The 16,824-nt window shown below is 49.2% G+C and overlaps 1 protein-coding gene across 1 annotated transcript in view; it reads right to left on the bottom strand.

Moving 5' to 3' along the window:
- The window catches only part of LOC121724715 (NEDD4-like E3 ubiquitin-protein ligase WWP2), a 39,621-nt gene that overhangs the window by 13,439 nt on the left and 9,358 nt on the right, over positions 1-16,824 (bottom strand). Inside the window, 7 exon segments of the mRNA XM_042111477.1 lie at positions 3,559-3,593; positions 3,596-3,732; positions 5,679-5,768; positions 6,037-6,262; positions 6,431-6,585; positions 11,123-11,201; positions 16,524-16,661. Of these exon segments, the coding sequence (XP_041967411.1) occupies positions 3,559-3,593; positions 3,596-3,732; positions 5,679-5,768; positions 6,037-6,262; positions 6,431-6,585; positions 11,123-11,201; positions 16,524-16,661 (860 nt within the window).

Here is a 16,824-nt window from a genome sequence, read left to right as displayed (position 1 = left end):
CATGCGTGAGAGGGGTGTTTTGTACAACAGTTTGCGAAGCTTTGGGAAAATTCCATGGCTGTCCACACACACACAAACACAGTCCTGTCCCTAAGAATACCTGCCTCTGTTCTGGCACACATTCAGTGCTATCACCTCCAGTCGTTTAGTTACACCCTTTAAATGTGGCAAAGTGTTCACGGGAGCCGCCAGGGTGAAAAATAGCCCCAGCGCACTGACCACAGGGCGACCGAACCTCATAACCCCCCAGTGAATGGGGTCTTTTCTCAGGCTTTGTGGCCCTCCTCTCCTCTCCTCTCCTCTCTCTCGTCCCTCGTTCCCCACTCCTCCATGCTTGCCCTCCATTTTAGCACGAAGGCGTCACAAACGCATGGCGAGGTCTTGCTCGCACGCGCCAACCATTCCACTGCCTGTTGAAAAATAAAAGTGGCGCGCTTGCTCATGTTGCAAAACTAGTCCACCCTAAAAGCACTCTGGAAGCTTGCGCTGGGAATCTATACGTCTGTGTGTGAGCGCAGTTTGTCTTGTCACGGAATCAAACGACTTTGCTGTCTGAGTGGCAAATGCCAGAGAAGAGGGCAGTGGGTTTATGGGCAGGAAAACTGAGTGTGTGTGTGTGTGTGTGTGTGTGTAGTGCTGGGAAATGGCTAGAGTGGATATATGTGTGATTGTGTAAGTGCATTTGTGTGCATGTGTGTCTGTCTGTTTTGTGTGCGTCACTCACTCACAGGCCTGTCTATGGTAACCACCCTCTGGAGTTTTCTATGACTAAAAAGGTAAAAAAATAAATAAAATAAAGAGTAAAAAAAAAAAAAAAAAAAAAAGAGAACAGGATGACATCATCTCCTCTGCCTCTCTCTCTCTGCCCTCACCCTTCAGTGTTCCTCCTGCCAGAAGGGAATGGGAAGAGGGGGGGGGGGGGGGGGAGAGAGAGCGAGTGAGAGAGAGACTGAGAGAACTGGACAGAGAGAGAAAGAGAGAGGCCTAAGAGAGAAAGAAAGAGAGACCTAAGCGAGAAAGAGAGAAACCGGAGAGAAAAAGAGCTGGACAGAGAGAATAAGGGAGCGTGAGAGTGGGAGAAGGACGACAGCACAAGTTAAGGGGGGCAAGGAGAGGGGAACGTGGGGGGGAGGTGAGCATGGGGCCAAGATGAGGCTGACCTGGACGAACACTCTGTCCTGTGTCAGGGTGAAGACATGTCTGACCGTCTCCCAGACCTCATCGACTCTCAAACATTCACTCAGACACTCCTCCAGTAACAAGTGACATGGACACCATGGACCACGGCAGTGGTCAGCAATTGAAGTGGACATTTTAAGTGACCGCTGAAAAGTGAAAAAAGGATAGTGGGGGAAAAGGCCGAGTGCAACTTGACCAAGTTGGACATACATGGCACAGAGGTGGGGGTGGCCGCTCACACAGGTAATACAATGGCCCCGCTCTTTTTCAGAGGTTTTTATGAGAGAATGCTGTAGTGTGCTCTATGAATGCAATCGCTTCATGTATGATCTGGCATTGGGCTGAGAGAGTGGAGGAGGGGAGGAAAGAGGTTGAGAGGGAAAGGAGGGAGAGAGGGAGGGGGGGAGGGGAGGAGGAGGAGGGGAGGGTTGGGTTGGCGGGGCTTTTCTGGAAGGAGAGGCGGAAACAGCAGTTAATGACTGAGACTGCTCTCTCAGGAGTTCCTAACGAGCAGGCAATTATGGCCCAAATGCTCACGCGCACACAGACTCCCCCACCACACACACACACACACACACGTACACATGCGCACACACACACACACACACACTCTATGTAGATGTGTGTGCCGCTTGCTGATGTGTGCCCATGCATCTGAGAAGGAGCACGTATGTTCTTGGAAGATTTTATTGCACTGTAAGCCATGCCACTGCAGCATTAGTGATTGTGTATGTGTGTCTGAGAGAGAGAGAGTGTGTGTGTGAGAGTGTGTGAGTGTGTGTGTGAGAGAGTGTGGGTGTGTGTGGGTGTTTGTGCGTGCGTAGTGCACCACAGAGTAATGTATGAATCAGGTGTCACATTTTTGGAGTCCTGGCATGACACTGAGTCATGTCAGAGATGGGGCCCTGCTTTCTCGCTTTCTCTCCTCCTCTCTCTCCCCCCCTCTCTCTCTCCCTCTCTCTCTCTCTCCTTTCTTGCACTGTGTGGGGGGGCTTAGTTATGTGCCAATTGAGCACTCTATTCCCTGCCATATCATTACGCAGGCTATAGACAAATGCAGCACCGTCATGCCAACGCAGGCGGCCCTCCCTCGGTCTGTCCGTCCTTCCAAATCGTCCGAAGCTTAGCAGGACGGCCCTGGGACTACTGAAGGGAAGTGGACTCTAAAGGGTCCCAGACACAAAGCTCAGCAAGCCCCCAACCCAGCACAAACACACACACACACACACCCTTATCTGCACTCTCAGAGACTGATGTAAGGTCCCTGGAGAGGAAGAGGGGGCCACTGGGTTGCCATGTGTTTGTGTCTGTCCGTGTGTGTGTGTGTGTCTGTCCGTGTGTGTGTTTTTGTCTGTCCGTGTGCGTGTGTGTGTGTGAGTGTGTCCGTGTGTGTGTCCGTGTGTGTATTTCTTCCCCTTACTCTCTTTCACACAGTGCTCTCCTAAAAATAGGCAAACTATCAGCCCGCCTGCTTGACCGAACCCAAACAGGCCCTATCAGTGGGGAGAGAGAGGGAGAGGGAGAGAGGGCCGTCTGTGTTCTCAACGGAGCTCAGCTGAGAAGAGGCGGCTGTTATTCTGACTGAGGTGGGCACAGTTTGTCAGGGTGGGTGCTCAGAGAGAGAGAAAAAAAGAGAGAGAGAGAGAGATAGGGACAGAGAAAGAGGGGGAGAGAGAGAGAGAGAGAGAGAGAGAGAGAGAGAGAGAGAGAGAGAGAGAGAGAGAGAGAGAGAGAGGAAGTTTAAATAAGGACTAAAGAAGAGTTGCTCCCTTTTCGTAATTGCAGTGCAACTAGATGCCCCATTTTGGCAGCAGGGGAAAAAAAATTGTTTATTATTCTTATCCTGTGCTGCTTCGGTTCACTAGCGTCGCTCTGGTGCCCTGCATTACCCAGCATGCCAAGCGGGCGTGTTTAGGGGGATGGTGGGGGGGCAGGGGGAAAGAGGAGAGGGAGGTGGATGGTGGGGAGGGTGAGCTTGGTGGTGGAGAGGGCAGTGGAAAAGTACTCCCCTAAGCCTTCACGCTCCTCAGAGGGGGCCGGGGGCCACGACACCAGCACTCAACACAGGGCAGCAGAGGTCAACGCAGATAAGGCACACACACATGACACACACACACACACGTAAGAAAAAATACACACAGGTGGCAGGCAGGCGCTTAACAAGCCTGGCAGGACAGAGCACACAGGATCAGATTGTTCAGTCTCTCAGTCTCTCCTCTCTCTCTCAGTCACACACACACACATACCTGTACACACACACGTTGGTAGACCAAATATGACAACATAAGAGATGCCTTATGTGTGCGTAACACTGAAAACCTAAAGTCAGACTCAGCACTCTGTGGCCCCCCAGAAAGACAGACAGACAGAGTGGGTTACCTGATAGAGGAACCTCTGGCTGAACTGGTGCATGGCCCCTGCAGCTGGCTGCGCTGCGACTGCCACTGCTCGTAGTTGCGCACCGACTCGGCTGTGGGCCGCTGCCAGGTGGTGGTGCGGGTGTTGTGGTCCACGTAGTAGTAGCGCCCGCGCTGGTCCACCCGCTTCTCCCAGCTGGACACACACAAACAAACAAACAAACAAATTGGGCAGATGTTAGGATCTGAGAGCAAGCAAAGCTTGGTGACTACAGATATTTCAGTGCTCGGTAATGTCAAGCCCACAACATCATCTCCTATTACTCCTGACATCCCATATGAATTCAGATGAAGGCATTCAAAACCTACCATCTTCCGTGGATTTCCACACACACATACTGCACGCACACACACACACACACACACACACACACACAACACACACACCTCTGGGGCAGCCTCTGATACTCAATCCCATCAGAATGATAAGAACATGGGATGGTAATATTTCACATCACAAGCATAATGTGCATGTAGGACTACCTGAGGAGAAGTGGGAGCCTGTTTCACCCCTAAACCACTGGGCCGCCCCATTCCCTTCTTCAGCAAACCCAAGTATGCCTGCGGCTATTCTCATACCTCTGACTCAACCAGTGCAGAATTTGAATGTGAAAACACCAGACTTCCGTGGACACACACACACACGTCTCTGGGGCAGCCTCTGACACTCTTAGTGGAGTGACTTTTACAGTCAAGTATGCTGCTCTGTTCTGAATGGCCAGGCAGAGTTCTGTAGATAGCCGATACCCTCCACACATCCGCCGTCCCCGAAGACAAAGACAGCTCAGCCCTCTGTCTGGACAGCCCAGGCAGAGTGGGGGAGGAAAGAGGGAGAGAGAGCCCTGAAGAAAGGAAGGAAGAAAGACAGGAAGAACAAGAGAGAAAGAGATATTCACAGACACAGAGGAGTAAAAAGAGAGAGAGAGAGAGAGAGAGAGAGAGAGCTACGGAAACAGAACGTTGTTTACAGGCCCATTAATGCAGAGGCACACGTTGCGTGTACACCAACCCCCCCCCCCCCCCCCCCCCTCCCCAAACACGCGCGCACATACACACAGACACAGACACACACACTCCTAGAACTGAGTGCCCAGCGGAGCCAAAGCAGCAGGTTTTAAGTGGGAACAGATAGCGGGCGGGACCCCCGTGAGGTGCTCTGTACGAACGAACCAACCCCCCCCCCCCCGCCACTTCGCTAACCCACGCAGGCTCCCTCTCCACACTCGCGCTCACGCTGCGCTGCGCTGCGCTGCGCTGTGCGCTAAGAAAAGGACTTTTGTTCTCCGCTCCCCCGGCGTTTCCCTGGCGAGTGGAAAAAGTGAAGGTGGCAGGGGCGGCGGCAGCAGCGGAGAGGGGCGGGTGGGGTGGGGTGGGCAGTGGCGTGACCTTTCCTTCTCTCGCTGACAACCTCTCCTTACATGACAGGAGGGGGGAGGGGAGCCCGAGAAACAAGTGAGGAACCTGCTTCCACGAAGACTCAATAAGCACTCACCTAACACACAGCACAAGGGCTGCTGGACTGTGTTTTTGTAATGAGAGATGGGGAGGGGGGGTGAAATCTTTACTGCTCATTAATGGCCTGTCTAACAAATTACACCTGAGTAAAGCCATAAATACTCAACTCTACCAGAGACATACATTTACACACACACACACAAAATGTATCCTTACAAGGGGAAAGAGAGGTCTTAGCATTTGAGGTTTAGTTGGAATTACATCTTTAAAACGGAGCTGTCAATCAATAATATTGGGTAGAGTAAAACCCAGGAGTCAGGTTAAAAAACTGAACTGGCGCCAGTGCACCACATAAAATGTCTCAAAAACCAGCATTTCAGACAAATAACCCCGTGATCAAGCAAAGAGCTTCTGAATGAACAGATGTTACCAGATGTGTCTTAGCAGATGTGTGATGTCTGTGACAGCCTTAATTCATATACTTTTATAACACTGCGTTCTGACACTAACAAGCTAGCCAGTCTCTCAAAAGATCTCACTCTCTCTCTCTGAAGAGAGGGGGAACAAAGACACATCCCAGGAAGAGATGTGGGAAGAGAAGAGAGGGAGAACGAGAGAGGAACATACCCTGGTGGGAGGGGTCTTTCCCAGGTGGTAGTCTTTGTGTTGTGGTCCACGTAGTACACCCTGCCGTGGGGCAAAACACGCTGCTCCCAGCTGTAAAGAGAGGATTGGGGTGGGGGGGGGGGGGGGGGGGGGGGGGGCAGAGATGGAGAGCGTCAATGGAAAGACGAGGTCTCTGGCCAACGGCCCAAAGACAAATCATCTAAAGGCATTTCAGACAGTGACAAGTCAGTGACACATGGAAAAACCACTCACACACACTCTTTGAGAAACAAACTTAACCACAGTAAATAAACACTATGTTGCCTCTCACACAAGCACACAGACATAGACACATACACACATGCTCTCAGGCACACACCCTGTTGGCAGCGACTCCATCACGGGCTCCATGGCAGGAGTGGGCTGGTCCGGGTTTGAGGGGGCGGTCTCTCCAGGGGCCGGGGGTGCGGCTCCGCTGTCTGGCCCAGCGGGGGTGCTGTTGCTGGGGGCGGCGGACCTGAGTGTGGGGGATGGCGGAGGGGGGGTGTGGCGGGCCAGACTGCTGCGGCCATTCTCCAGGCCGTTAGGGGCCAGCTCACCTTTACCTGGCCCAGGCAGGGGAAAAGGATAGGAGAGACTCACACAGAGACTGGGATGTGCTGGTGTGTGTGTGTGTGTGTGTGTGTGTGTGCGTGTGCGCGTGCGCGTGCGCGTGCGTGTGCGTGTGCGTGTGTGTGAGTGTGTGCGCGTGTGTGTGCGCGTGTGTGTGTTACCTGCGCTGCCAGGGCTGCTGTGGGAGCTCTTGGAGGCGCGGTGGCGTCCGGCGGCCCCAGGGCTCTGCTCTCCGTTCACATCCCCATTAGTGAGGGGCCCTCGGGGGCCACCTGGAGAGGTCCCCCTCGAACCACCCGGAGAGCGCCTGTGGGTCCTGTACGCAGGAAAAGGAGGAAACCCATCAGGGTGAAAACAAACACTTACACTACCAAGGTCCAAATCTAACAAGCCTCCTAAAAGATGCTTGAGCACTTCTCAGGGACATTGGACATTTAGACGCAGTGGGCAGATCTCCTTACTGACTGGTTGCACGCATGACCAGCAGACCGGTTGCCAATTAAAATTTCCCAATTCCCCTCTAAATGTTGTGATTTTACAGGACAGAGACCTCCATTCCCGCCCTCTATGATACAGTGACTGCCACCAGTTCAGTGGGACTGATGATTAAGAGCGTTGTGAAGCACTGGGGAAGTGCACGAGGGGTGATAATTGAAGAGGTATGCAGGGGCACTATTCTTGGAGACATACTTTATGTAAGGAAATACTGTTTTGCTTTCTGCTCAGCATTCAGAGACCTTTTCCCACAGCTGTGCAAAGAATCTGTGATCGATGATTATGGGCTCAGTTTGCGTCAAATCCAGGAACAAGGGTCCAGCAAAAACGAGGCAAACTTGGGAGCAAAAGCCCCAGACAGCCGCGTCGCTGAGGAATCTGCGGGTTGGCTGAGAGAGCCATCCTTCACTAAGTAAATTGAAAGAATCAAAATTACAAGCTAAGGTTCGGGGCTGTGAGTTTCTCCACAACCTGGCCCCATGTTCGGATCCGCTGGCAGCTTCGGCAGCGCCTCTACCCACAAACAGGCAGAGCGTGCCAGCACAGCGCTCACTGCATCACAGCAGCGTCACGGCAACACGGTCCAGGAACAGCTGACCTCGCTGCCTCCTCAGGTGATGTTCGACAGACAGGATGCTCTCTGATCTGTGTCCACTGTTAAACAGCTTTGACGTGACGAGTCGAGGACGAGAGCAGGGGCAGCTCCAAAGCGGCGGTTTGAGTTTTACACACCTTAAAAATACTCAGTGGGTATAAAGCAGAAGGTCTTGTTTTGTCTTTGCACTTCCGTCATTTGTGAGTGACAGCCGGGCCTTTGATATTTTAGATTTAGGGAAGGAGGAGACCTCTTGATGACCCATTGTAAATGATGTGCAGTGTTTAGGCGGGCCAACAGGAGAAGTGTCTTATGGCAGAGAACTTATCTACTTTTATCTAGTACAGATCGAAAATCCATATTTAGATGAGGATATTTTTACCATTTTTTAGAGGTTTGTTTAGTTTGATCAAGCGCATCTAATTTGATAAAGACTAGCCGCTACAGCGCTTGTGTGTTCAAAGAGCACTCTGTTTCTCCGAGGTATGAAGGAACCGCTCAGTCTGCGACTCAGAGGAACTGAACACTGACTCACAGACGCGCACACACAAAGAGGTGTCAGTGTGACCTTCTGTTTCTTTCAAAACACGCCGCTCATATTTTCCTAGTGGCTAAATTTAGTGCTTCTTTCCGACGTATACTTTTATACAATGCAAACATGTTGGTTCCTACCCCCCTGGATACTGGAATGCTAAGCGCACACTTGGACTGGACTCAATGGAAACATTATAAGGGGGGGTGGGGGGGGGGGGGTTCTCAGTTACATGGTTTTCTAACTGGTTACCTGTTCTCTGCAGAAAAGAACCAAAACGGGTGGGGGACAAAGAGGGAACACAGTTCCAGGGTGCTGGACGGACGTGTTTCATGATCACGTGTGATTAGTGCGTGGGCCTCCTTGCTTCCGCGGGCCCCGTGGGGGGTCTGTACGGCCGGCCGTCATGGGAGACTGGCGGGACGGCCAAACGAGTGGCATTTTTTCGTCGCTTCACGCCATCCTCGCTCTATCGCCCCTCCCCCAACCCCCTCCCTCTCTCAACAGATGGATAGTGCAGCTGAGAGAACCTCTCAACCTGATGGCATGTCCTCTGTGTTGGGTGCATTAGAGTAAATACACAGACTCTTCCTGTGGGTGTCTGGGCAGGGGGCTCTGGCCCTCCCACCACGGGTTGGCCATGTTGTGGTGGAGCTCCAGCAGACGCTCCTGGCTTGCGTCAGGACGGAGAGCTGCTCTTTAAAGAGGCTCCAAGCACACTTCTGGCCCTCGTCACCAGGGACCTTACTATGTCTGCTCGAGAGCACGTCTCAATTTGAGGTTTGTAGACTGGTCAAGAATAGTGCTCTCGTTTGGTTCTGGGGAAAAGCGGATATGTATTGTGGGTCCCAAATAGTATAAGTAAGTATAAGTAAGTACCGTAAAACTTCAAATAATAGCCGAGTCCCAAACTGACGCCTGTCTCTTTTAAACGCCTGGCGTGGCTACAGGTTTGGGTTAAAGGCCGGGCTCCAATAGAGGCCTGGTCTGTTTTTTAGCTTCGGGTTGTATTTAATCGTCTAAAAAAAAAAAAAAAAAAATTAAAAAAAATTCACACCAAAGATTTGCAATGACACGAAACCGTTGCAGAAAGGAGTTGCAGCGGTATGAATTAGATGTTGCACGTCGTTGCAAGCCATCGCAAAGCATTCACCATGTCTGGTCACAGTTGCTGGTTAATAGAATGTTGCAGCTCATCTCGTCGCGAATCTTTGGTGTGATTTGGGCTTAAGCATGGGGCAGTCTGTGCACGTTATGATTAGATGGCATTAAAAGACTGCGTTGGGGAAAAGCTAGAGTTCCAAATTGTATAACTTTTTTCAATATGAACTATGCCCTTATGTCCGACTTCGTCATCGTTCAATTCATCCCTTGTGTTTAAAATTTGCGGATAAGCCGATGGTAGCCTAAGCTTGTTTTTATGCTGGCAAAACAAAAGGGTTCGTGAACATTATTCTTTATTCTAAATGCGTACTGCCATGGCAATAATGAGAAAGAAGTCAGAAAAGGAATTTACCTTAGGTTAATGATGTAAAGTCAAGTACACTTCTTAGGGTCTGGTGTGTGCAAGCGCAGTTTTTATTGATGAGTCGGAGTGGCAAGTGCTGCGTGGAATGTGGCTGCCCAGGGCATTATAAAACTTCTCACTCTTAGGCCTCTCAGGCCTCATACACGGCGCTGAAATTGCATATTTATCTGTCTAAATTCGAATCATATGCTGGGGGAGAAATCGTCGGACATCCATGATTTTGTTATTTAGCACCCCTGGTCAAAAATATGTTTCCGTGCGCCTGGAAGTAGGCTATAATTTGAAATGTAGACGGTTGTCAAATATGCCAAATAAAATACAGGAGAAACTATATGGTTCATGCTCTCTCTCATGCTGTTTCATTCATGCCGAAAGGAAGGGAGAATGAAACATTACGCACGTTCCACTTTTGCATAAATAATTCCTTAACGGTTTTGGTCAGGGCTGATAATGCAACTGTATTTGACAAAGGACCGATATAGGCTATTTGCTAGTGACAAAATATGAGCTTTCAGTGTGATACAATCTCTTTGTAAATTAATGATTAAAACGCGTTTCATCTGTTCTGGCTATCCCCGCTATTTAGATCTTAATGTATCTCACTTCGATAGATAGACAGATAGATAGACACTTTATTGATCCCCAGGGGAAATTCAAGAAAATGAACAGATGAACACTAAATGAATGATGATCCGTAATTGTCATCAGATAGCCTAGTCATATAGGTAGACATTCAGTGTGTTTGAAATAATTAATTTGATAATATTTTCCATCTTTGCAAAGCAAAAGTTTTGTGTAAAGGGAATTAAAGGCCTGTCTCATATAGACGCCTGTCTCTAATACTAGCCGGTGCAGTTTGGCGATTTGGGAAAATAAAAGACCAGGCTATTATTTGGAGTTTTACGGTATATACACTCTTTTGATCCCATGAGGGAAATTTAGTCTCTGCATTTATCCCAATCTGTGAATTAGTGAAACACACTCAGCACACAGTGAACACACAGTGAGGTGAAGCACACACTAATCCCGGCGCAGTGAGCTGCCTGCAACAACAGTGGCGCTCAGGGAGCAGTGAGGGTTTAGGTGCCTTTCTCAAGGGCACTTCAGCCGTGCCTACTGGTCGGGGTTCGAACCGGCAACCCTCCGGTTACAAGATCGAAGCGCTAACCAGGAGGCCACGGCTGCCCCAACCTGTCAGGTTGCACTGACCACTTTTACAAAGTTTGTTGAGTCACTCTTTATAGTGCTTCTTGCTTGCAAATGTTTCTGATTTTCTATCCAGGTAAATAGGCTTCGAGCAGACACTGTGCTGAGTGGGTCATTTGCAAAGATCATGTGATAGATAATGGCAATAAAATAGGTATATGTGTCCCCAATGCATATTGCATCACTTTCAGATATTTACACAGTAAATAACAGACTGTGCTTTCATGTTTCATGCATTATCTGTATAACTGAGGTGCACATTCTGAATCACAAGTTTAAGTTAATATTTCAGGCTCAGATCAGGCTGAAGCTATAGCGCACATGATCGTGCTATGGGTTGGGATGGAACACTTTACACTTAACCTTATTCCCAAGGAAAGACAGAAAGTCATTACCATGCAGTCTCTGCTCTCTGTGCTATCAGTTGATTGGAATAAGAAGAGGACAAATGCAGTGTGTGTGTGTGTGTGTGTGTGTGTGTGTGTATGCGCACTGACCTGCCACGCGGGCTGGCTGTGCTGGGCGTCTCCTCACTCTGTGTCCTGCGTAGGTTCGGTCGGTCTGACGGCAACATCTCTGCAATTAGAACAAACGGAGCAAAAACGAGGCAATCAGAACAGAACATGACACGACAGTAATGACAAGACCAGCACTCACAACATCCAGTCAGTGAAACATTACTACCAACAACATCAATTCATTACCATCACCACCATCATCACTCAACATCTAAGACACCAGGGAGTTTGGGGCAAAGCCTATAAAATAAAGACATTCATCATTGAGACTGTCATCATTGGAGACTGAGAGAAAGGGGGAGGGGTAGAGAGGCAGAGAGAGAGAGGGGGGGGGGGGTCCTCTACGTCATTGCCGTGGGCTCACTGGAGCCATTGTGGTTGGCAAGTTTTGCCCCCATCCCTTCCCCCCTCCAGCTAAACCACCGTATCCCACCCATGACTCAAACACAACAGCTTTCTCAAAACACGGCTTTCATAAAACGCCACAGAGACACCAACACAGGGACCTCAGAGGGGGGGGGGGGAGAGAGAGGGAGAGGGAGGGAGAGGGAGAGAGGGAGGGAGAGAGAAAGAGAGGGAGAGAGAGAGGGAGGGAGAGAGAGGGAGAGAGAGAGAGAGAGGGAGGGAGAGAGAGAGGGAGAGAGAGAGGGAGAGAGAGAGAGAGAGAGGGAGGGAGAGAGAGAGGGAGAGGGAGGGAGGGGGAGGGAGGGGGAGGGAGGGGGAGAGAGAGAGGGAGAGAGAGGGAGAGGGAGGGAGAGATGGCGGCTGTATTGAGCCCCAGGAAGATGATTGACACGGCAGTGGAGACTTGATGTAGCGCTGCGACACGCCGGCTCCCTTTCCGCCACGTTACTCTGGCGGGCGTGCGGGCGGTCCTGTGTAAACAGGCCTCCCCGTTTCATGGATGGCGAGCTGAGCTGACTGACACAAGGCCTGGCTTTGCTTCACCTTCGCTTTTTTCACCCCACACTGGACAGCAAGTATGAAAGTGCCTCTTGTGCTGCCGACGGCCCCGTCCACTGACTTAACGAGACACTGGTGTTCCTCCAGCATCCACTCAGCTTCCAACTCAGAGATGCAACTGGACCCCCTGACCCCTGACCTCCGCCTCGTCCAGTCCCCCCCGCCCCCATAACACAGTCTGCTTGCAGCCAAATGACACAAATCTCTGCAGGGTGAGCTCTTTTAACGTGGCTATGGGTCCAGCAGCTTGGGCCACAGACAGTCTGGCCTCATGGTTTTAGAGCTGAAGGAGAACAAGAGGACACTCAATCTGCAGCTTCACTGATAAGGGGGAAGTGTTTTGAAGGGAACCAAAGCACCGAGAGCCAAAGAAAGAAAGAAAGAAAGAAAGAAAGAAAGAAAGAAAGAAAGAAAGAAAGAAAGAAAGAAAGAAAGAAAGAAAGAAAGAAAGAGACAGGAGCCAGCAGATGTCACTGCTGTGTCTGTGAAGGCACTACAGCCTTGGTTCTGTTTTCTACTCTCCACGCTGTTGTTTAGCTACCCTCTGTCCACCCGCCCTGCCACAGAGGCTGTTTGGGACGTGTGAATGTGGCACCAGTGGGCGAGGGCTTTGTGCCGGACAGGCATGTTTGCATTTCACATGTTCTCATATGTTACCGCTGGACGTGGAGGTTAGTGAGGTTACAGCCCCCGTCCCTCCACACCACCTCTCCCAAGGCGAGGGAGGGAGGGCAGAGAGAGAGAGAGGGAGAAAGAGAAAGAGAGGGAGTGATAGAGAGAGAGAGAGAGAGAGAGAAAGAAAGAGAGACAGAGGGGGAGGGGGCATCTTCCTCATGTGCACTGCACAGATGTGCTCCTACTGACACCAGCCCAGCTAAATTGCAGCCATACAAGTGCTGTTTGCCTTCGCCTGCTTGTTGAGAATGTAGCTCCACACACAGCTTTAGTGACTCATACGTATTCATGTGCTGGCAGGAGGCACGGATCTTTGAGTATTCATGTGTGTGTGCTGTGTGTGTGTGAGAGTGTCAGTGTTTGTGTGAGTGTAAAGGTGAGTTGTGACTGCTGTGGTTCTGTGTTTTCTCGGGGGCCCCCACAGCACAAAGAGGCTGTTTATGGGGCGCTGTGTGTGTGTGTGTGTGCATGTACGTACGACTGCGTCTGTGTGTGTTTCAGCATGTCAGAAAGACTGCCAGGGGAAATGAGCAAAAACACTAAACCAACAGAGCAAGCCTTCAGCTGGGAACACAGAAGAGCCTTAACACACAGACCCACAGCACACACTCGACTCTTTTATACATGTGCGCACACACACACACACACACACACACACACACACTTTTGCCAGAGAGCACACACACACTTTGCCAGAGCATACACACACACACACACACACACACACACACACACACACACACACACACACACACACACACACACACACACACACACACCCCCCAGGAGCACACACACACCCCAGGAGCACACGTTCCCCTAGTTCACGCCTCTAGGGACAGCGTACACACTCGAAAGCTTTATTCACACACAGACCTACATACTGTATGTACGTCCAGCATCTCCCATTGGCAGCCTAAATGCACCTTCTCTTCTCTCTTTCTCCCGCTCTCTGTCCTTCATCCCCCTCTCCACAGTGTCCCCACAGTAGGGCAGGAAACACCCCCCACCCCCCTCTCCGCTCCCTCCCTCAGACACACATCTGATCACAGGAGCCGATTGTCCCGCCAAGCGCTGAGAAAAACGACACCCAATTACACAATTCTCAGAAACAAATTACACATAAGCACTCCCAATCATGTTTGTGTGCATGCCTGTGTGTGTGTGTGTGTGTGTGTGTGTGTGTGTGTGTCTTCACATGACAGCAGGCAGGAAGAAAAAGCAAACACGTCTGAACGAGATAGGAAGCCATGAAGAAGCCTATTCATCGCCAATTACACAATATTGCCGTTCATATGCTCGTGTAACGTGCACGTGGAGACACACACACACACACACACACACACACACACACACACACACACACACACACACACACACACACACACACACACACACATCCCTCAGTCATTGAGACTGTTGCAATGGTTTTGAACAGAGAGCCCCACATGTACATTTGTGGCCTTTAATGAATAAACAAGCGCAAACTGTTACCTAAAAAACTAGTCACCCTTTAAACCTCTGAAAAGCGATCGTATTCATAAGGCAAAAAACCATACACCGACGCTTACACCAACAATGCCTCCCTAGTATTTCCAATTGAGGGCGACTAAGTAGGAAAAGGCTATATTTCTCTCTCTCCTGCTCAGCCGGCCAGACCAATAACTAAAGTTAAGCCGTGCACTTAACTGCTAGTTTAAATCCTCATCACTGCAGAACTGTTGCAGGCGGTGCCACATAATACTAATAAACAACAGCTGAATTTGCGTTTTTCGATGGGGGGGGAGGGGGGCAAATTGGCTGGCACATCAATGAAAAGAAGACTTCAGAGAAAGGATACAGTGTACAATATGAACGTATAAAACATCAAACATCATATTCTATATCTGCTTCCCTTTGGTTTGTTTTTACAGTCAAGACTAAACTTCTCATGGCAGGACGCCCTCTGATGATAAAGAAATGGTCCCCTACGCCCTGCGTAAAAACAGAGCCACTCCATTACATTTCACTTTCAGACTATCAATAACAAACAGATGCCCTTCAGCTGCTGCATAGCATTAAACATTAAGCCTCATGCAACAAGCCATATAAACACATTTGCTCTTATTTTTAATTCAGATCACCAATTCATTCTTGTTTTGGTAGTGAACATTAATTTCTGCGATTCACAAAAGTTTTCTTTTCATTTTCCTATTTTTTAAGTGAAAGAACATTTTACTAGTGGCTAAGAGCATTCTACCAAGACGGGAGAAAAATGTCTTATTTTCTTATTTGTGTAATTTGTGTAATGTAATACAAACATCATAACACACCTGCTGATCAAACTAAAGATCAATCAGTGAATCATATAGTTAGAATACCAGCAATGGTATCGGTCACAAGCTTCCAATCTATGATCCTGTGGGATTCCGCATTCAGCACAACAGGGTAAGAGCCCATTTAGGTGGTTAAGAGTGCTTGGTGCATCCTGAGTTGCGTTCTTGTATTTTTACATTTTCACAAATTAATTTAAAATATTAAGAGAGTGTTAAGGGAATACTGGTGCATGAGGCTCATTGTTTCTACATTTAAAACAGTTAAACATTTTCAATTCCATCAATCAGTTCAATTTAAATATTGTAGTTACATTTTAGGTTAAACTTGTTTAATTTAATCTGAGCTCCTTTTTAAAATATTTTTTTTAACAAATGTAATTTTCACTGGGTGAAAAGCCTTCTATGCTGTAAGACCACTGTGATATTTTCCACCTTCAAGCTGCCGCCCACACATTGGAAACCACTGCTCTAAAATATTTACACATACACATACGATATTCGGCGGAGGGTAAAATTTGTAAGAGTTGTGTTGTACCAGCATTCAAAAATCTCCAACTACGTCTCACACTTGAAGAGCGTCATGCTAAATGTTTGATGTGGACTCGTGAGCCTATAGCGAGGCTTGGGAATCAGATGTGGAACACACTCCATAATCGCTCAGAGGTGGTCCTCACTGAATGTAGCCTGACGTCTTCCCGCAAATTGCCTTCACATGCACATTCATATGTACATTAATTAGACTGACTGCTGCTTAATATTGTATACAATCTCTCTCTCCTTTTTCCTCATCTATTCTCTCTGTATATTTGAAGGACAAGCCACACCATGCATGCAACTGAAAATTACATTCAGTTTGGGTTCAGTATAGTTTCTACACAAACCAGGACTACGTGCCTGTATCTTGCCTTGGTATTAGTGTATGGTGAAGAGACTATGCTCTGCTTGTGCATGTGGAAGCATGCTACAAAGTGGCATGGCAAAACTCCCCAGTTTCCCCCCCTTAGAATCTCTCTCTCTCTCTCTCTCTCTCGGTTCCTCACTCACTCACTCACTCTCTGCTGCGGGAAGCTTCTCTGCACTCCTCGACCACAGAGGCCCAAAAGCTCTGGCTTTTTCCACTCCTCTGCCCCAACCCACTCCAGCATTTAGTTTAGGTGGAGTCAACACGCACAAATATACATTGAAAAAAGCCCACTGGTTGTACCCAGCCCAGGCCTGCACCAGAGCGTGCTTGCAGAGCCTGTGTGTTAATGCAGCATTTACTGCACACTCTAGCACACTATTTGATCCGTGTGCATATGTGATCTTTTACATGTATTACAAAAAAAGTGTTTTCCCCCCGTTATGTCCATATGTGTGTGTGTGTGTGTGTGTGTGTGTGTGTGTGTGTGTGTGTGTGTGTGTGTGTGTTATGAGGCGGGACTCACTGTCTGTTGCTGTGCTGCCATTGGGCAAGGATCCCAGATCAACAACCAGGCCGTCCAGACAGACGTTCAGCTCGCCTCCTGCTACAACTGAGCCTTTGTTCTCCGTCTGCAGGACTAGACTGAGCTGCAGATTCTCCACTGAACAGCATATGAATGGGGGGGAGAGAGGGAGAGAGAGAAGGAGAAAATGGTGAGAAAGAGAGAGCGAAGGTCGATAAGAAAGGCTTGCAGCAATGTACGTCATTTGAGCTGTGTCTCAGTATCAATGTTTGGAAAATCTCCAAACATTTTTCATTGTATC

This window comes from Alosa sapidissima, chromosome 11 (assembly GCF_018492685.1).
Source record: "Alosa sapidissima isolate fAloSap1 chromosome 11, fAloSap1.pri, whole genome shotgun sequence".
NCBI classification, from domain to species: Eukaryota; Metazoa; Chordata; class Actinopteri; order Clupeiformes; family Clupeidae; genus Alosa; species Alosa sapidissima.
The sequence above is the reverse complement of the archived record's forward strand: the minus strand, read 5'-3'. Positions and strand labels throughout refer to the sequence as shown.